General features: G+C 50.5%; 2 protein-coding genes across 6 annotated transcripts; both read left to right on the forward strand.

The window, feature by feature from the left end:
* The first annotated feature begins 27 nt into the window (after window positions 1-27).
* On the forward strand, window positions 28-13,664 carry P3H3 (prolyl 3-hydroxylase 3). 4 transcript variants are annotated; one of them, XM_079142453.1, is made up of 16 exons: window positions 28-797; window positions 1,766-1,918; window positions 2,280-2,481; window positions 2,572-2,718; window positions 3,208-3,344; window positions 3,816-3,905; window positions 5,405-5,457; window positions 5,575-5,642; window positions 5,761-5,885; window positions 8,621-8,722; window positions 8,967-9,117; window positions 9,358-9,475; window positions 9,584-9,659; window positions 11,685-11,825; window positions 11,985-12,145; window positions 13,532-13,664. In XM_079142453.1, exons 1-16 carry the CDS (start codon window positions 303-305, stop codon window positions 13,611-13,613), a joined length of 2,301 nt encoding a protein of 766 aa, XP_078998579.1. In that variant the 5' UTR covers window positions 28-302; the 3' UTR covers window positions 13,614-13,664. The 4 variants fall into 4 exon arrangements, with proteins under 4 accessions (XP_078998579.1, XP_078998580.1, XP_078998581.1 ...); XM_079142454.1 differs by having other exon boundaries at window positions 29-797; window positions 13,472-13,613; XM_079142455.1 differs by lacking the exon at window positions 13,532-13,664 and having other exon boundaries at window positions 31-797; window positions 11,985-12,514.
* On the forward strand, window positions 13,556-19,759 carry GNB3 (G protein subunit beta 3). Of its 2 annotated transcripts, XM_079142460.1 has the most exons (10): window positions 13,556-13,696; window positions 13,947-14,033; window positions 14,293-14,331; window positions 15,467-15,573; window positions 15,652-15,715; window positions 15,843-16,005; window positions 16,091-16,157; window positions 16,253-16,454; window positions 18,100-18,316; window positions 19,173-19,759. In XM_079142460.1, exons 2-10 carry the CDS (start codon window positions 13,977-13,979, stop codon window positions 19,277-19,279), a joined length of 1,023 nt encoding a protein of 340 aa, XP_078998586.1. In that variant the 5' UTR covers window positions 13,556-13,696; window positions 13,947-13,976; the 3' UTR covers window positions 19,280-19,759. The 2 variants fall into 2 exon arrangements, with proteins under 2 accessions (XP_078998586.1, XP_078998587.1); XM_079142461.1 differs by lacking the exon at window positions 13,947-14,033 and having other exon boundaries at window positions 13,603-13,696.
* The last annotated feature ends 123 nt before the right edge of the window (window positions 19,760-19,882 follow it).

A 19,882-nucleotide genomic window follows, 5' to 3' on the forward strand; every position in this document is an offset into this window, starting at 1 on the left:
GTCCTCCAACAGGAGGCATCAGACCGGCTCCAGTTCCCCCATTCTGCTCCCCTCTCCATTTTCCCTCTTTCACCTACACTAGACCCACTATTCTTAAAGACCTGCTCCCCACTCCTCACTTATCTCTCCGTGTCTCTCACTGGCCTCCTCAACTGACCGGCCTCTGCCCCATCAAGTCTCCTTGGCCTCACTCATTCTTTCTCTCTTCCTCTCCCTCCTCCTCTCATCTCTCCTTCCTTCCCCTCCCTCCTCCTTTCCCCCTTTCCTCTCCCTCCCTCGCGGCTGCCGGCGGCTCCAGCACCATGCTTCGGCTCCTCCGGCTGCTGCTACTGCTACTGCTACCTCCCCCGGGGTCCCCAGAGCCCCCCGGCCTGGCCCCGCTTGCCCCGGGGGCGCCTCCCCAGGCCCCCGACTTGCTCTACGCCGATGGGCTGCGTGCCTACGCGGCAGGGGCTTGGGCGCCGGCGGTGGCGCTGCTGCGGGAGGCGCTGCGGAGCCAGGCGGCTCTGGGCCGCGCGCGGCGGGACTGTGGGGCTAGCTGTGCGGCGGAGCCGAGCGCCGCGCTCCCCGCCCAGCTTCTCGGCGCCCCGGAGCCTGACTCCGGGCGGGGACGCACACAGGAGTCCTGGGAGCCGCTGCTCCTCCGCGCCGCGCTCCGCCGCGCAGAATGCCTGACCCAGTGCACTGCACGGAGACTGGGCCCCGGGGGCGCGGCGCGGCTCCGCGTGGGTAGCACGCTCCGGGACGCCTTCCGCAGACGGGAGCCCTACAACTACCTGCAGAGGGCCTACTACCAGGTGCGGGAGCCGCGAGGGTCCTACCCCTACCCAAGTTTCTGTTCTACTTGGAGCTGACCAGGAGAGGGCGGATTGATAGCAGCTTTAACTCTGGGTGGGGCTGTGGGGTCGCACAAAGGACCTCGACCTTTGAGTAGGTCCCTCAAAACTATGGCAAGGACCTGTGAAGGTTCCAGAAGGACAGCCTAGGAAGTGTGGGAGCCAAGTTGGATTGAGGATGGAGAGGTCATGAGACTGGGTGGGAGTGGATCGAAGATGAAGGGAAGAGGTCTGTACTTGTAGTTTAGTAGGCCTTACTGAGATCTGCATGGGGGTGAGCGCGGCTCTTTTAGAAATGAGTAGCAGAGGCGTGGGGGCGAAACCGGCCAAAGGATGGGAAGTGTGAATATGTGTGTGTGGTTGGTGGCAGTGGGGGTGGGTTGAGTGTGAGCCTTTGCTGGAAGTAGGAGGGAGCTTCCAAAGGTTAGAGGACAGAGGCAAGACTGAGAGCGCCTGAAGTCGGCCTTTGGGGTACTGCCAGTGGACACTGCGCAGCAGCCACCAGGAGAGTAGCTGATGCCTACGTGGCTGGGGGAGGCGGGGGCGTTGGTTCCACACACCTCAGCTCAGGGTCCTAGAGACCTACGGGTTTTGCTAATGGTTCAAGTCTCTCTCACTTCCCCACCTCCCTTAGTCATCACTTCTACCTTGTCACCCAAACTGAGACCAAGTCCCATTTGTCTGTATCCCACCCACTCCAAAGTTTCCGGACCCCCCTTTTCTTTAAATATCAGTCTCCTGAGAGTCTCAATATTTTGGTTTCTGGGGGTCTGCAGGTTGGGGGGTGGGGCAACCCTGATGGGCCAGGGTTTCATAAAGCTCTCAGGTAGTCCTAGAGTATGTGTCTGGAGTAGGGAGGCTGTCCAGGAGGCAGTGGTCTGACACCCCCACTTCTGGGCTCTGACGCCCCCTTCCTTCTGGATTCTCAGATGAAGAAGTTGGATCTGGCAGCAGCTGCAGCACACACCTTCTTTGTAGCAAACCCAACGCACCTGCAGATGCGGGAGGACATGGCTAAGTACAGACGAATGTCTGGGGTTAGGCCTCAAAACTTCCGGGACCTGGAGACACCCCCACACTGGGTGAGGCCCTCAGCACCACCCCTGTTTTGCAGCAAACCTTTGACTGGCTGGATACACAAGCCTCACTGGATTGTGACCCAGTGCAGCGTGGGCATCAGGAGGACTGGGTACTGGTCATTAGTGGCCCTGGATGAAGAGTCCTTCCCAAGAACTTAGTTTCCCTCCTTGGTGGTCACTAATGTCTGATTTTCTAATATTCTGATTCTGAGACTAATGACTGTTCTTCCCCAAGGTACAGTGGCACAGGGAGTCCATTCCCCAAATGAGACCAGTACCCCTCTCCTTCTTTCCACTTCCCAATCTTGGTTGGTATCCTTCTTCCCCAGAATCTCAGGTGACTGACTGCTCCTCTTCCACACAGGCAGCCTATGACACTGGTCTGGAGCTACTGGAGCACCAAGAAGCAGGACTGGCCTTGCCCAATCTGGAGGAGGCTCTGCAGGGCAGCTTGGCCCAGATGGAGAACTGTAGGTCTGACTGTGAGGGGCCTGAGGAGCAGCAGGAAGGAGAAGAGGAGGAAGAAGGGGCCAGAAGCCAGGGGGGCCTCTATGAGGCCATTGCAGGTAAGGGGTGGAGACTGCTTATGTGTAGGAGGGGATTGATGCCAAGGAGCACCAGGCAGGAGCCAGATGGCCCACATGTGTCTTTTGCAGGACACTGGATTCGGGTCCTGCAGTGCCGGCAGCGCTGTGTGGCAGACATAGCCACACGTCCTGGTCGCAGCTTCCCTGTCCATGACTTCCTTCCTAGCCAGCTGAGACGTCTGCATGAAGCCCATGCTCACGGTCAGTTGGGGAAGGGTGGGCCCTGGGAGTGAGTGGGATTGGAAACAGACAAGAGTCAAGATTTGTCTCTGATGATATCCTGAGCCCCATCTCTCCGTCCCATCTGTCTTTGAATCTGTAGTTTCACTGTCAGGGCCCATGGGGACCATCACTTCAGGAGGACTCTTAATTTGCTCTCCTTCTTTGGCATCATTGTGAAAAGCTCAGGAGATGGTTCACAGGGCTCCTTCTACCCTTGCTACCTCTCACCTCGCTTTGCTCTCTCTTTTCTTCCTCTTCTTTGAACTCTGACAATAAAGGTATGCTTGGGTAAGTTTCTGAAAGAAGTGATAGGTGGGTATATCGGGTATATCTGCCAGGCAGGCTGGGGTCTCTTGGAGTTGTTCAGATGATCTTGGCAGACCACCTTCTGCAGCTATCTCTGTCTACATGTCTTGTCTGCCCTACCCAAGGGTCACTGTTGTCCTCAGTCTCTGTTCCCCTCTTCCATTATTCTGTCTCCAGTGGGAAATCTGTCTCAGGCCATAGAAAATGTCCTGAGTGTCCTGCTCTTCTACCCGGAGGATGAGGCTGCCAAGAAAGCGCTGGCCCAGTATCAGGCTCAGTTGGGAGAGCCAAGACCTGGACTTGGGCCAAGAGAGGTAACTCCCCTCCCTGCATTTAAGGTAGCCTTAGATCAAACAAATAGACCCAAGAAGTAACCTGGACCACCCCCCATCCTGGCTTCCTACCCAAGTGCTCTAGCCACTAGGGGGAACCTCAAATCCAATATCTGACTTCTGCTTCAGCTCCCTGCTCCCCACTTTAGACTGCTTTGGAGTCCAGTTCCCCGGATTCTCTTCCCTTATTCTTATTCCTCACTCCTGCCTGCCCCTCCTTACACTTGTGTGTGCATTCTCTCTCTCTATCACTCACACTCACACACACACACACACACACTCTTTCCCAGTTTGAACCCAGACCTCTGAAATCACTGAGGGAAGAAAGTTGAACCCATAAGTTAAGAGGAGCAGTGAAGGGCTTAAGGGGCTTCCAGGCCTCCCCTGGAACCGGGATGGCCCTGTTCTCCTCCAGCCTTCACTTCCCTTCTTGTCTGCCTCCACCCACCTCAGGATATCCAGCACTTCATCCTTCGATCGCAGGGGGAGAAAAGGCAGCTCTACTATGCCATGGAGCACCTGGGCACCAGCTTCAAGGATCCTGTGAGTAATGCCCTTCTCCTATCCAGCCCTCCCTGTGGCACTGCCCAGGAGGAAGGGAACAGTAACACCCTACATTTATATGTTACTACTGTTTGCAACCATCTCCCACTTTTCCATAGCCCCAGGAAGCTTGGAGAAGTCTGTCGTCCTACTTTCCCAAGGACAGACAGTGTGCCTGTAGTTAAGGGCAGCTTTGGAATCATGCAGGACTAAGTGTCAGTTCTTCCTGTGCTATAAACAGGCTCTGAAGTTCCACTTGCCTTGGCCTCAGTTTCCTTACCTGTAAATTGAATGATCGATCACACTTGTCCCAAAGGACTGTTAAAGCCATATCATTTGATATACAGTACAGAAAGTGCCATTGCTACCACTTTCATTGCCCTCCTTCTCATTATGAGAGGATAGAGAAGGGTGGAGGTTATTTATGACTGGTATGTTACCATAGAACATCAGTTGATTATTGACTTTTGGGGTGGGGGGGCAGGTAACTGGGGTTTAGGGGCACTTGACCACTGAGCCACATCCCCAGCCCTGTTTTGTATTTTATTTAGAGACAGGGTCTCACTGAGTTGCTTAGTGCCTTGCTATTGCTGAGGCTGACTTTGAACTCACAATCCTCCTGCCTCAGCCTCCCGAGCTGCTGGGATTACAGGCATGCACCTCCACACCTGCCTCTATTGACTCTTTGAGGCCTGGAATGTAGCTTAGTGGTAGAGTACTTGTATGCAAAGCCTTGGGTTTAATCCCCAGTACTGGGGGTGGGGGAGGTACATTTTATATCTAATAATTCTTTGCTGGGGGACTTATGTGCAATATAGGAGGTTCAGCACCTTCCCTGTCCTCAGTGATGTCAATAGCACAACCATAACCCCAAGTCACAACAATGTTCCAGATGTTGCCTAATGTCCCTTGGGGGACAGCCCTGGCTGAGAACTCCTAGATGAAAGCAAGGGTAGTAAGCTGGTTTAAATCCTACTCTGTCATTTACTAGCTATGTTAATCTTTTTTAAAAAACATTTTTTAGCTGTCAATGAGCCTTTATTTATTTATTTATATGTGGTGCCAAGAATCAAATCCAGTGCCTCACACATGCCAGCAAACCCTCTACAACTGAGCCACAACTCCAACCCTGCTGTGTTAATCTTAAGCATATTACTTGACCTCTCTGTGTCTCAGGGCCTACAATTACAAGATGGGCCCATTAGCACTATTTGTTTCATAAGATTATTGTGAATCTCAAATGATTAGTTCCACTTCCATGTATAAAGCTCTTAGGGTACCTGACAGATAGTAAGTGCTATGTAAGTTGTTATTATTATTACAGAGTTTGGTCTAATGCCCAGGGCACTACATTAGGTAGCCTTTACATTGAGTTTGGGGCTTTTCTTGCTTCTGCCTTCTCTGGAAGCAGGAAGACCTTAGTGTGATAGTTTGGATTGATTTCAGGTATACCAGGGACTGAACCGGGTTGGTGATAGCACTTTTCTTGACTATCACAGGATCCTTGGACCCCAGCAGCTCTCATCCCTGAGGGTCTTAGAGAAAAACTCAGGTAGGAGATGCTCTGTGGTGGGAGGCACGTGGTATTGACTGGAAGGAGAGGGAGTATTGACTGGGAGGTGGGTCTGGACTGTCCTGTGTACCCACTGAGCATTCTTTCACCCCTGAGAGAGGATCAAGAGAAGAGGTCTTGGGACCATGAGCCTCCACAGCCAAAGCCCTTGACCTACTGGAAAGGTAAGTTCCTGTGGTGGTAGGAGGCAGGAGCCTGGAGGGTGGGTCTGGGGACTGCCAGCTGCTGCTGGGCCTGCCCCTCAGATCCTCAGTGATCTGTGCCCTGTCCCTCTATTTCCAGATGTCCTTCTCCTGGAGGGAGTGACTCTGACCCAGGATGCTAGGCAGCTGAATGGATCAGAGAGAGCAGTGTTGGATGGGCTGCTCACCCCAACTGAGTGTGGGGTGCTGCTGCAGCTGGCCAAGGTAGGAAGGCCCATAAGTTCAGCCTGCTAGTTAGGAATCTTAGTCACAGCTGCCTGTTTCCTGGCTTTTGGCCTGCCCCATCCCTTGTTTGGCATATCCTGATTCTCCACTGGAGACTGTGCTTATGACTGCCTTTCCAGTGGTAAAAGGTACCCCTGATATGAGGTGGATGTTTTTTAAAAAGGAATTTGGTCAGAAATTGATAGGAAGAACAAAAGAAACACACAAAGGCAGCCTAGTGCAGTGGCTCACACCTGTAATCCCAGCTACTCAGGAGGCTGAGGCAGGAGTATTGCAAGTTTGAGGCCAGCCTCAGCAACTTAGCAAGACCCTGTCTCAAAATAAAACATAAAAGGGTTGGAAATGTAGCTCAGTGGTTAAGTGTCCCTGCCCCTGGACTTAATCCCCAGTATAAAAAAAGAAAAAGGAAGAGAAAAAGAAAAATAAACCTCAGTGCTAGCTGTTGGGATTATCATCAGGTTATATATTATCAAGAGGTGGTACAGGGAAGAGGGAAAGAGCCAAAGGTGAAGACCCAAGGACAGTGAGGACCTTCTGCCCGCTAGAAAGAAGTTTGGGCTTTATTTTTGGGTGGCGGACAGCTGCTAAAGGATTTCAGAGGTTGACTTTAGTGTCAACCTCTTGACACTTAGACACAGTTCTAAGTGACTTAGAATTTCCAAGTACAGTTTCTGGCATCAGCATTTTGTAGAATCAGTAGAGCTCTCTAGTGGTGATGTGTAGAATGCAATGGGAGAAAAACTAGGGAAACTTCTAGAGTGAGTAGAGTGCCACTGCCTTAGGTCTTCATTTCAATAGAATGAAGAGAGAACAGGAAAGAAATGTTCAGAACATCAACTATAGAGAGGTTAAGTAAGGACTACATCTGTGTGCAAGGTGATGAGACGAGGGAATCAAAGACAACCGCCAAGTGTCAGACCTACTTTCTGTTCTTGATCACACTTAACTCATTCTGGCTTCAGGACCTTCGCACTTGCTGTTTCCTCTGTCTGTAACATTTTCCTTCAGACATTCAAATAGTTCCTTTTTATTATTTGATTTCAATTTAGATGTCACCTCTTCAGTTAGCTCTTCCCCAACCCCTGCCTGAGCAATCTCAATGTTGTAACTGTTTTAATTTTCTTCATAGCACTTATGCCCTGAATTTATCTGGTTTGTTCATTTATTTACTTATTTATTTTCTCAAAATATAAATCCTATGAGAGCAGGGACCTTTTCTTATTCACATTTCTGTCCCCAATGCCTAGAATAGTGACTGATACATAACAGGTGCTCAGTATAAATGTGTTGAATGAATGAACATAAAAATAGAAGGTTTGCACCAGGCATGGTGGCACATGATTTAATCTCAGCAACTCAGGAGGCTGAGGCAGGATAATTGTATTATTTGAGACCAGCCTCAGCAACTTAGCAAGACCCTATCTGTTTTGTTTTTTTTTTTTTTTTTCCTTGGTATGAGGGATTGACCCCAGGGGCACTCAACCACTGAACCCCATCCCCAGCCCTATTTTGTATTTTAATTTAGTGACAGGGTCTCACCAAGTTGCTTAGCATCTTGTTGTTGCTGAGGCTGGCTTTGAACTCCCAATTTTCCTGCCTCAGCCTCCCAAGCCGCTGGGATTACAGGTGTACACCATCACGCCCAACTTCCCAGCCCTTTTTATTATTTTATTTCATTTTATTTATTGTGGTTATTTTTCTTTTTAATTTTGAGACAGGGTCTCGCTAACTTGCTTGGGGCCTTGTTAAGTTGCAGTCTGACTTGAACTTGTGATCCTCCTGCTTTAGCCTTCTGAGCTGCTGGTATTACAGGCATGAGCCACTGCACCTGGGCAAGACCCTGTCTTAAAATAAAAAAAGAAAAAAGATGTGGCTCAGTAGTAAAGCTCCCTGGGTTCAATTCCCAGTAACCCCCCCTTCAAAAAAAAAAAAGTTTGGACTGGGGATGTAGCTCAGTAGAAGATCACTTGCGTAGCATCTGTGAGACCCTGGGTTCTATCCTTGGCACCAACAAATAAAAATAGAAGGTTGGGTGACTAGGTGCTCTCTCAAAGATGAGATTTGTATGCTGGGATAACTCGGTTGTGGTACTTAAACTGAGATCCAAAAAGAAGACAGAAAAACAGATGTCAGAAAAGTGAACAATTCCAGCAATGGACATCCAAATAGTGGGTGACCTGCAGGTCATGCACTGAATAATAGGTGGGTGGGTAATTAGGACTCAGAGTCAAGATGCAATGAAGATCATAGTTTCTCCAAGAAAATATCAAATGGGAAGGGGCCAATACTGTCTTTCACCCCAACTCAGCTTCCTCCCAGGACCTAGCCTTCCTATTAGGATTCCATTTCCAGGAAGACCTCTCTATTCTCATGGATGAGTGTTCAAGCCTTCTGCCCTAGTCCACAGCTCTGCTTCTCTTCTCAGCTATCCTTACCTTCTCAGAAGCCCCTTCCCTGCTGTAGGAAGCTCTCCAGAGTTGTGTGCACACATAATCCTCTTGGTAAGTGGGATTCCAGACTTTTCCCAGGGAATGATAGTCCAGACAACCATAATGACATCATTCTCTGGAAAAGGGCAGCAGCTCAGAGAAAGGAACCACAGGGAACAATAGGAGCTCCAGGGAGTGAGAAGGCCAGAGGGATGGTCTGGTAGCCCTGTTGTCAGAGGGTGGGCTGTGGGGAGTGACTCCACAATGAGCTCCCTCTCTACCTAGGACGCAGCTGGGGCTGGAGCCAGGTCTGGCTATCGTGGTCGCCGCTCCCCTCACACCCCCCATGAACACTTTGAGGGACTCACAGTGCTCAAGGCTGCACAGGTGAGCAGAGGCACCATGGCTCTGAAGAAGACAGTATGCAGGAGGCTGGGCACCCAGGGCTGAGCTTCTGGGTATTCTAAGACCTTGGGACCTGAGGTGTTGACACAGAGCTGATAGAATGAGCAATTGGAGTTGATGGACAGAGATGGTTGCTGAGACTCCAAACCCATGGGTAGAAAGCAGTGGCTAGGTCTGGGACCACCATTCATTACTTCCTTCCTTTACTACCCTTTTACTGCTGCAGCTGGCCCGGGCTGGGACTGTGGGCAGTCAGGGTGCCAAGCTGCTTCTGGAGGTGAGCGAGCGTGTGCGAACCTTGACCCAGGCCTACTTCTCCCCAGAGCGGCCCCTGCATCTTTCCTTCACCCACCTGGTATGCCGTAGTGCCATAGAAGGTAACTTCCAGGGACCTCCACTGTGCCTCCCCACCCTCAGGCCCTGAACATGCTTATCACCTCCAACTTGCTTGGGTTTCTGTCTTCACAAAAACCTCAACTCCCCTGCCTAGGAAGAGGATGACTTCTCTGCCCAACTGTGACCCCAGGAGCTGCAGGGTGCATGTGGGTGGTTTGAGTCCATGGGGTGGTGAATGGGCAGGAGCACAGAGGCATTCACTAGATCCCTTTGTGTCCTAGGAGAGCAAGAGCAGCGCATGGACCTGAGTCACCCAGTGCATGCAGACAATTGTGTCCTGGACCCTGACACTGGAGAGTGCTGGCGGGAGCCCCCAGCCTACACCTATCGAGACTACAGGTGGGCGGCCCTTCCACTGGGCAGGCAAGTGGGCACACAAAGGTCATTCCACAGCAGGCCTGGGTGTGGGTGGGGGTCTCACTGCCTCCTGTCCTCTTCCCTCTCCAGTGGACTCCTCTACCTCAATGATGACTTCCAGGGTGGGGACTTATTCTTCACACAACCGAATGCCCTCACAGTCACGGTAGGTGTGTATGTGTGGTGGGGTGGGGGGTAAGGGGGTGAGGAGGTAGGGGAGTGGGTGTGACAGAGGGTGCACCTGCAGGGTCAAGATTCAAAACAGAAGGTTCCCAGAGGCAAATGCAGGGAAATGGCTGGGGCTACCTTAACCCTTTCTCTCCTTGCCTCTCTGGTCCTCCTGGCCACTTGGCTATGTTCAGGGCTTTCCTCACAGAGGTTGATTGAGTGCCCCCAGTAAATCTCTAAGTGGCCCCCAAGGCCTTGCCTTCAGGGTTTGCTGCACCTCCTAAAAGAAGGTGGATATAGCCAGGTGTAGTGATGCAGACCAATAGTTCTAGCTGCTCAGGAGGCTGAGGCAAGAGGATTGCTTGAGCCCAGAAGTTGGGGAGTAGCCTGGGCAACATAGAGGCCCTGTCTCAAAAAAAAAAAAAAGGGGGGGATTGTGAGTGAAGCACAGTCTCCAGGGGTCCCTCCAGAATTCCATGCCCCAGCTAGGTACAGTGATACATACCTATAATCCCAGAGACTCAGAAAGCTGATGCAGAAAGATCGCAAGTTCAAGGCCAGCCTCAGCAACTTAGCAAGACCCTGTCTCAGAAAATAAAAGGGCTGAGGATGTAGCTCAGTGCTAAAGCACCCCTGTGTTTAGTCTCTGTACAAACAACAAAAGAACTCCATGTCCCTAGGAATTTGAAGAAATTAAAGTAGTCTTCCTTCCCATAGCAAGACAAGCATGGTGGCTTGTAACACAATGTTGGGGCCACCTGGACTAGAGTTCAGATTTTGGTTTTTAACCTTTCTGAGGTTCAGTTCCTAAATAGAGGTGATAATAAGATTTCCTACTTTATTTTTAAATTTTTCATTATAGATAGGTATTGTGGCACATGCCTGTAATCCCAGTGGCTCAGAGGCTGAGGTAGGAGGGTTGAAGGTTTAAAGCCAGCCTCAGCAACTTAGCAAGGCTGAAACAACTTAGTGAGACCCTGTCCCAAAATAAGACAAATAAAGGGCTGGGGCTGGGGCTCAGTGGTTAAGTGCCCTTGGGTTACAAAAACCAGTGCCCTGGTACAAAATTTTATATATTTATATATACATTTTTTTTCTTTTTCTTTTTTTTTTTTTAATTTACTTGCTTATTTTGCAGTGTGGGTACCAGTCAAGTGCTCTACCACTAAACTCTAACCCATCTGATAGTACCTCTTTTTTTTTTTTTTTTTTTTTTTGGTGGTGCTGGGGATTGAACACAGGGCCTTGGGTATGTGTAGGCAAGCACTCTACGAACTGAGCTACATCCCCGGTCCCTGATAGTACCTATTTTAAGGGTGATAATAAGGAGTGATTTAGATAATATATGTAAAAGAATGAGCTAGTAGTTAGTACTAATAAACAATTAGCACATTAGGTGGAGCTGGAGATATAGTAGAATGATTGCTTGGCATGCACAAGGCCCTGGGTTCCATCTCCAGCACTGCCAAATAATGAATGAATAAATGTTAGATGATATTATCCTCCCATTCCTAGATCATGGAAATTTCTAGGTAGACACCAGGGCCTAGAAATGTGTAAGAGAAGAGAGGTTTTTAATTCTTGTTTAATCACCTTCTTACTTTCTTACCCACCTATAATCCAGGCCTTCTTTGAGGGTAGAAAAATGCCTCCAAAAGCCCAATCTCCTTCTATCCTAAGTCTGGTACCCTTATTCATAGCCTCCGATTGCTTCATAACCTGGGCTCCAGGGGTTGGGCAGGAATGATCAGGACACCAGGGGAGGAACCAACAGAAAACCCTCAGTCGAAGTCACTGCACTTTGGCTTCCAACTTCTCTAGCCTAAATCTGTCATTTTTGCTCCTGAAGTTAAGGCTGATTTCTCATTCGCCCCAAGTCAGTTCTCGAATGAAGGAGGGAAAAGTGATGGGCAAGAGAGCTGACCTTCTGAACCCCCTCTCCCTGTCCTACTTCAGGGAGTGAGGGCCAAGTTCCCTAAGAGGGCTGGGCTGATCCCTGGAACTGAACCTGCCCTACCCGCAGGCTCAGGTTCGTCCTCGCTGTGGACGCCTTGTGGCCTTCAGTTCTGGTGGGGAGAATCCCCATGGTGTATGGGCTGTGACACGGGGAAGACGCTGTGCCCTGGCATTGTGGCACACATGGGCACCTGAACACAGGGAGCAGGTAAGGAGGAGTGGGGTAGGAAAGAATGTGGTTCTCCTGGGGAGTGAAGGGTGGGCAGGCAGCCACTGAGGAGGCTGTCAGGTGGGTGAGATAGAGTTGAGATGACCCAGGGAAGGTAGATGCAGGGGATTGGGTCAGACTGTCCTCCCCATCCCCCAGGAATGGACAGAAGCCAAAGAACTGCTACAGGAGTCAGAGGAGGAGGAGGAAGAGGAAGAAGAAGAAATGCCCAACAGAAACCCTTCCCCAGAACCCCCTAGTCGAAAGCTTCAGAGGGTCCAAGACAAAACTGGGAAGCCACCTCGGGTTCGAGAGGAGCTGTGAGTGACTGAGCCTGCTCCTTGGGGATGTTGACCACTTAACTTGTGAAAGGACCCAAGAGAAGCTCCCGTGTGACATCAGGAGCAGAACCGCAAGATCTCTATCCCTGCTCTCCACCAACTTGGGGATTCCTGGGGCCATCCCTCACTGAACTCAGAGAACACTGAACAGATATAACCTAGAACTCACCAGGCCTGGGAGCTAGGACTGGCCCCAGCTGATGGACCTGCAGCCCTAAGACAGACACAGAACACTATGCCTCCCTGAAAAGAAATGGCAAGGATAGGAGACTAACTGTGAGGAGGATAAAGGGAAGATAGCCTACTCCTCTCTCCCAGCCTGTGCAATAAAGAACATGAAGATCCTCAGCCAGGGCCCTGTCCTGTGTATCACAGTTGCTGTGGTGACTGGAGGTGGGGGTGGCTATGACTAGCCTGGGAGGAGACAGGTGTCTAAGGCCTCCCAGAGGCAGGACAGTGTGAGACTGTGATTTGCCAGGGAAATCTCAGCCACCTGCTCCCTTATGCAAAGGTACCCAAGCCCCTGACAGCTGTTCCTTGGGCCTCCAACTCTAAGCCCCATCTTCCCTCCCTGAACTTGGTTGAGATAGGGTGCTGTGATCCCTCTGGCTTCTGCTTTCACAGTCCCAGCAGGGTCCTGTGAATCTAGGGGACAAGGAGGGGGTCACATCCCAGCCTGGGAGCTGGGGACAGGTTTGCCCTCTCTTTGTAGTCCTTCCTCTGTCCAAAGCAGAGGCAGTCCTTTCTAGCCTTCTGTCTGGATCCCCTGTACCTTTCTCCCTCCCCAGGATCAAGCCCAGGGGCAGCTGGTTAGGGTTTGTTGAGAAGAAGGATTATCCAGATCAGTCCTTTCTAATCTCAGCTCCTGTCTGTACCCTCCCAGATTCACCTCTTCCCCCACTGCCCTCAGCAAGGGAACACAATTTGGGGTGCTAACAACAGGTCCATCCATTACTCTGATATCCTGGCTCCTGGCCTGGTTTCTGAGCAGGCCCTAACTCCAAGATCTTGACCATAGGTGGGGGCCAGAGCTGAAGGGGCCACAGGAACTGTGGTTTCTCCTCTTCTCCCAAACCCCACCCTTAATCCTCACAGCTTTGCTTTGATCCGTGGGGCCTGATGCTCTTATCTCTGCCTGCAGAGACTGACCAGGGAGGCACCCCTCCATCCCCTCCTCCCTCTCTGGGCTGGCTGTTGGGGGCCACTCTCTCTAGCCCACACTCCCGCTCCCACCCCTCCTACAAGCTGGGCCCAAGTCTCTCTGGAAGCCACACACCTTCCTCCCTCCCTGTCCTTTCCCCACAGCCCTGCCAGCTGATTTCATTTGCCTGACGTTGTTGTCGTTGGCTCTACCTTCTCTGTCAGTGCCCCCCCTCCCCCCTCCCGCACCAAGCCCAGTCGGGGCCAGGCCAGGCCAGCTCCTCTGGCAGCAGAGCGGGGCAGGTGACAGGCAGGCGTCGCAGCTGAGGGAGTGAGGAGGCGCCTGGGAACCGGAGCTGGAAACCTGGGAGAGGTCCAGCCAGAGCCCAAGTAAGAGGGAGCTGGCCGGGGCTCTGCCCTCTGGGGTGGGGGCAGCAGGCGGGCTCAGGCAGGGCTGGGGCTGGAGGTGTAGGACTCCATCTGGGAGGACCTAGCTGGGGAGAGGGTTCAGGCACCACCCCCCATAGTTTCCACATTTTCCATAGTGGGGACCCAGTCCTTAGGAGTCTGGGGTGGGGTGTGAAGGACAGAAAAGTGGCCTGGTGGGGACTCTCCCAAATCTGCCCCATGTTCCTGGCAGGAGCCGGAGCTACCCCTCTACCTGTCCGCCATGGGGGAAATGGAGCAGCTGAGGCAGGAAGCGGAGCAGCTCAAGAAGCAGATTGCAGTAACCCCAGAACCTTCCCACTAGGGACCCCAGAAACTGAGAATAAGAGGGGGTGTGACCTGGAGGGAAGGGGCTGGGTTTGCACCTGTTTGATACCTTAGAGACCACTGATGTAGAAGTGCTAGAGACTTTCTGAACTTGGGTTTTACATTTGAGACCCCCCCAAAGCCCAGAGCCCCATACCCATCTGCATCTGAGGCCCACACATGATGACCCCCACCCTGCTTGTAGCCTTCCCTGATATCTGCTTTCCCTGCAGGATGCCAGGAAAGCCTGTGCTGACATTACTCTGGCAGAGGTGAGCCCTCCTGTTCCCCCCAGGGCAGGGCACAAGGGGAGGGGACAGGTGCTCCCTGACCAGTAACAAACTGGTGCCTGGGCTTTAGTACAGTGTGTCCTTGGAGTGAGGAATGGCAGTAATGAATTCATTCAACAAACATTTAGAGAGACCTGCTCTGTGCCAGGCACTGTCTTAGATGCTGAAGACGCAGATGCTGTTCCTATTCTCATCCAAAAAACAAGGGTGATGACAACCCCTCTCAGGCACTAGAAATGAAAGGAGTGAGAGGGCTTGGCAAATCATGAAGGCCGTATAGATTCTAGTTGACAGTTGTCTAAGACTAATTTCCACCAATTCTGAGATATACATCTCTTCATTTTTAGGCATCTCTGAAATCAACAATGGATGATATCTTACAATTATAATTTATAGCATTTTTTCTTTTCTTAGTGGGACATGAAATAATGGTGCTTTTTAGAATTGATGGCATCTTAGATTAAATATGTTAATAATAGTAAATACCATGGGTCAGACACTGGGCTAAGTTGCTTAAATGCATAATTTTATATAATTTTCATGACAACTCTGCAAGATACATGCTATGACAGAGCCTCATTTTATACCTTGAGGAAAGGGGTTCAGAGATGGTAAGAAACTTGACCAAGATAACAAGGAATGGCAAATTGAGTCTGTTGACTCTGAAGCCCCAACCTGTCTAGAGGCTGGTTAGCATTCAAGGGACCTAGGATCATGAATTTTAGGAGGTTAAGTCCAGGGTCATGGTGATGCCTGGTACCCAGTTAGAGTTGGCCATGCTGAAGTGTTGTGTGACAACAAGTGCCTCCAGGCTTATAAAAGCATACTGTGTATATCTTTTCCCAAGTTCATTTTAATGAACCTCACACTGGAAGCTTGAAATTGGTCAAGGTGTGAACATTTACATAAGAAAAATCTCTTCTTCCTCCCTGTGGTCTGGTGAAGTGTTGCTAAACACAGGCTACTGGTCATGCAAGCATCTGTCTCCCATAGGAGTCTAAGTCACTTCAGGAAAGAGACTTATTTCTCTAAGGCCAGGGCTGATACTTGAAGCAGGTACTTGTACTGATCAGAGACTGTGGCAGACACCTGACATCTAATCCCTCTTTTTCTGCAGTTGGTGTCTGGCCTAGAGGTGGCGGGACGAGTCCAGCTGCGGACACGGCGGACATTAAGGGGGCACCTGGCCAAGATTTATGCCATGCACTGGGCCACTGATTCTAAGTGAGGCTTGAGAAGAGCCCAGAGGGGAAGGGGAAATAGGGAGGAAAGGTGTGGATGACATGGTTGCCCTCTCCCCAGGCTGTTGGTAAGTGCCTCGCAAGATGGGAAGCTGATTGTGTGGGACACCTACACCACCAACAAGGTACCAGCCCTACCTACCCACCTCCACCACCACAACCTTCAGAGGACACTATGCCCACTTTCCTCTGCCCCTGAGCACCTGAGCTCAGCTCTGTACCCACCTCTGCCTGAATTTACCCTCTCTGCAGGTGCACGCCATCCCACTGCGCTCCTCCTGGGTCATGACCTGTGCCTACGCCCCATCAGGGAACTTTGTGGCATGTGGGGGGCTGGACAACATGTGTTCCATCTACAGCCTCAAATCCCGTGAGGGCAATGTTAAGGTCAGCCGGGAGCTCTCTGCTCACACAGGTGAGTGAGACACCCTCTTTTTAGTTCAGACCCCTGGCAGGTTGTGGCTCTGAAGCCCAGGCACTGTCCTTCTAACCACCTCCAGGTTATCTCTCCTGCTGCCGCTTCCTGGATGACAACAACATTGTGACCAGCTCAGGGGACACCACATGGTGAGAACTGAATGCTGTGGGTGCTGAGGCCTGGGAGGCAGTCCTGTCCTAGGCATATGTGGCCTCTCAGTGATAGCTTTCCTCCCTCTTGGCAGTGCTCTGTGGGATATTGAGACGGGACAACAGAAGACAGTGTTTGTGGGACACACGGGTGACTGTATGAGCCTGGCTGTGTCTCCAGACTACAAACTCTTCATTTCGGGGGCTTGTGATGCCAGCGCCAAGCTCTGGGACGTGAGGGAGGGGACCTGCCGTCAGACTTTCACTGGCCATGAGTCTGACATCAACGCCATTTGTGTGAGCACCTCTCCCTGTGCCACTCCTGACACCACCTCACCCCACAACATACATTCCTTGTCCCCTCCAGAGCTCCCCTAGCCCTTTATCATTACTTTGAAATAATTTCACCTTACAGGACAGTTTCAGAACTAATAAAAGAAGGATGAGGCAGGAGGATTGCAAGTTCAAAGCCATCCTCATTAACTTAGTGAAGCCCTAAGCAACTTAGTGAATCCCTGTCTCTCAATAAAGCAACTTAGACCCTAAGCAACTTAACAAGTCCCTGTCTGTCCACATCAAGCTCTAGGGTTCAGTGATTAAGTACCTCTGGGTTCAATCCCTAGTACAAAAAAAACAAAAAAACAAAAACAAAACTAAACTAACTAACACAAGAATTTCCAGGTACCTTTGTTAGACACACTGTTAACATTTTGCCACATTTACTTTATCACTGTTTCTGGACATACATACACAACCAGGTGTCTGCACACTCCTTACTGGGTCTGTTCATTTTGTTTTGAGGTGCTGGGAATTGAGGCATCCTTGTAAATGGTAGGCAACCACTGAGACACACGCCCCGGGCTCTTTCTCTGGGTCTTTTGATAGTAGGTTGCAGACATCATATCACTTTACTCCTTTTTTAAAAGCAGTGCTGGGGATTGAACCCAGGGCCTTGTGCTTGTGAGGCCAGCCCTCTACCAACTAACCTATATCCCCATCCCCACTTTACTCCTTGAATATTTCCAAAAAGCAAGGCCATCCTATAATGTAGCCACTGTATAATTCTTAAAATCAGGAATTCAACATTGTCTACATTCAAATTTAACCAGTTATCAGTCAGGTGCACTGGGGCACATGCCTATAATCCCAGTGAGGCTAAGGCAAGAGGATTGCAAGTTTCAGGCCAGCCTTAGCAATTTAGTGAGGCAGGAGGATTACAAGTTCAAAGCCATCCTCATCAACTTGGTGAAGCCCTAAGCAACTTAGTGAGTCCCTCAGGATCTGTCTCAAAACAAAAAAACAAATAGGACTGAGGATGTAGCTCAATGGTAAAGTGTCCTTGGGTATAATCACCAGTACAAAAAATAATAATAACTTTATCCAAAAATGTCCTCAATGGCAATGTGTTTTTCTGTCCAGGATTCATTGCAGAAACTTTATATTCCCTTATCACGTCCTTTTAGTCTCTAAACTCGAACCATTTTCCCACCTTTCTCTTTCATGACATTAACACTTTTTTGAATACAAGTGAGTTTCTATACTTTCCCTCTGAGTTTATCTGACATCCCTCATGATCAGATTCAGTTTATATAGATGACCAGCCCACTTGTGTAGTCACAGGAATCTAGGACGACCTCAGCCTTCTAGCTGTGTGACCCCAGAAGAGTCCCTGTACTCTTGCCTACAACTTGGGAATGATGTCTGCAGCCCTGTAGTGAGGACCAATGAGAGTGATGGGGGAGCTGTGGTTGAGCCAGCATGTGATAAATGTCAGTAGCAAATAGCCATGCTCTGGCTGCTTCTCACCTCAGGCCAGGGAGGGGATAGGAAGGAAGACAGAAAGAGCTTGCCCTGAGTCATCAGGTGGGTACCAGAGAGCAGGAAGGAAGGCAGCAGCTCTCTCCAGTCTGAGTTCCAACCACCTTCCCACCTGTACCCTCAGTTCTTCCCCAATGGAGAGGCCATCTGCACGGGCTCAGATGATGCCTCCTGTCGCCTCTTTGACCTGCGGGCAGACCAAGAGCTGACCAACTACTCCCACGAGAGCATCATCTGTGGCATAACATCTGTGGCTTTCTCACTCAGTGGCCGCCTGCTCTTCGCAGGCTATGATGACTTCAACTGCAATGTCTGGGACTCCTTGAAGTGTGAGCGTGTGGGTAAGGACCTACCCCAGCCCTCCTTCTCAGTTCTGTCCCCTCCTACCAGCAATCTTTATGGGGACCCTCTTGCTGCTGTTCCCTAATTACTGGATAACTCTACCCTGAAAACCATCACCACTTGCTTCCCAACTTAGGACCATGTCCCCACCTCCTCCCCTGCCCAGTGGCATGGCTGCATTGTACTGGTCATCCCCAGACCTGTGGACATTGAATGTCCAGTACATTCTGGGTGCCTGAAGCTCCAGGATCATGCACTGAAGGGAAGGTTAGTCTCAGGGGGCCAAGGAAGAGAGCAGAATCAAGATCTGGAGTACCTGGAGTGACTATAGGCCCAATCTAGGGACTTCTCTTGGACCAGCCTGGCCTAGAGTTGAAGCAGATAACCTGGCTTCTTCAACTGGGAGAGACCAGGTGCTAAAAAAAAAAACAACAAAAAACAAAAACAAAAAACTTCAGGCCCAAGAGTCAGGATCCAAATCCTAATTTAGTTGCTTATTTTCTAAGTTCTCTTGCACAAGTCACTTCTCTCTGGGCCTCACTCTCTTCGTTCACTGGATGAAAGGGTGCCCCTTCCCCATTTCCCCATTCCCATAAAGGTGACCCTGGCTTTTCTCATAGCATGCAACACTCTGAACCTTTCCCTGTCTGCCCCGCCCCATCCCCAACCTGAGTTAAGGATAGAGGAATTGGCCTCAAGAGTAATCCCTCCCCTTAGGGCTAATCCTCTTTTAGTCCTTCAGTCTCCTTCAGGGGCTGAAAGTCCAGCTTACCCCATCTAGGTTTCCTGCATATTCCCACACACTACTTTCCAAGATGCATGTGAAGATGACTGATTCCCTTCCCTCCTCCTCAGGCATCCTCTCTGGTCATGACAACAGGGTCAGCTGCCTGGGGGTCACAGCTGATGGGATGGCTGTGGCCACTGGTTCCTGGGACAGCTTCCTCAAAATCTGGAACTGAGGCCTGTGGAGGGCTATGAAGATACTCGGCTGCCCCCCAACATCTGATCTCTTTTAGGTTCTCTCTTCTATATCCAGGGGCCATTCCCACAAAGCTTCTTCCTCTGAGGCAATGGGAATATGGGAGTGTGCCTTTGGGAGGCAGTATCAGGGACATAGGGGCAAAGAACTGCCCCATCTCCTCCTATGGCTTCCCCTCCCCATAGTCCTTATATCCTCTCCCTTAGATGCAAGGACAACCAACACTTCCCCATCCCTTTATAGGCCCAGCAGTTTTCCAAGGTGAGACCTCAGGCCCTAGGAGTATTTCCCCAGAGCCATTACTTTTGTCCAGACCTGGATGGTACAGGGTGCACAGCCCTGTGATATGGCTCTAGCATTACTACATTCCTGGTTCCCTTCTTCATGCTTTCTTGCTTTTCTACCTTTTGTTCCTCTCCCAAAGCACCTGCAATAAAGTGTAGCACCCTGGTACCTCTGTGATATTTGTCTTCCACTACTCTTCCAAAATGATCTAGGCCCCATTTAAGGGCAATAAGGTAATATAGGTGATTTGATGAAGGCTGGATACTGGGAAGATTGTGGATAGGAAGAAGGTTGAAGG

This window comes from Sciurus vulgaris (genome assembly GCF_902686455.1).
Source record: "Sciurus vulgaris genome assembly, chromosome: 5".
NCBI classification, from domain to species: Eukaryota; Metazoa; Chordata; class Mammalia; order Rodentia; family Sciuridae; genus Sciurus; species Sciurus vulgaris.

Bases quoted from the DNA above. Each gene is read 5' to 3' on its own strand.
- P3H3 (XM_079142453.1), top strand. From the start codon at position 303: ATGCTTCGGCTCCTCCGGCTGCTGCTACTGCTACTGCTACCTCCCCCG. The intron at 5,458-5,574 runs GTAGGAGATGCT...TTCACCCCTGAG, and splicing joins GGTCTTAGAGAAAAACTCAG to AGAGGATCAAGAGAAGAGGT. The intron at 12,146-13,531 runs GTGAGTGACTGA...CTTCTCTGTCAG, and splicing joins CCTCGGGTTCGAGAGGAGCT to TGCCCCCCCTCCCCCCTCCC.
- GNB3 (XM_079142460.1), top strand. From the start codon at position 13,977: ATGGGGGAAATGGAGCAGCTGAGGCAGGAAGCGGAGCAGCTCAAGAAG. The intron at 14,034-14,292 runs GTAACCCCAGAA...CTTTCCCTGCAG, and splicing joins AGCTCAAGAAGCAGATTGCA to GATGCCAGGAAAGCCTGTGC. The intron at 18,317-19,172 runs GTAAGGACCTAC...CCTCCTCCTCAG, and splicing joins CTTGAAGTGTGAGCGTGTGG to GCATCCTCTCTGGTCATGAC.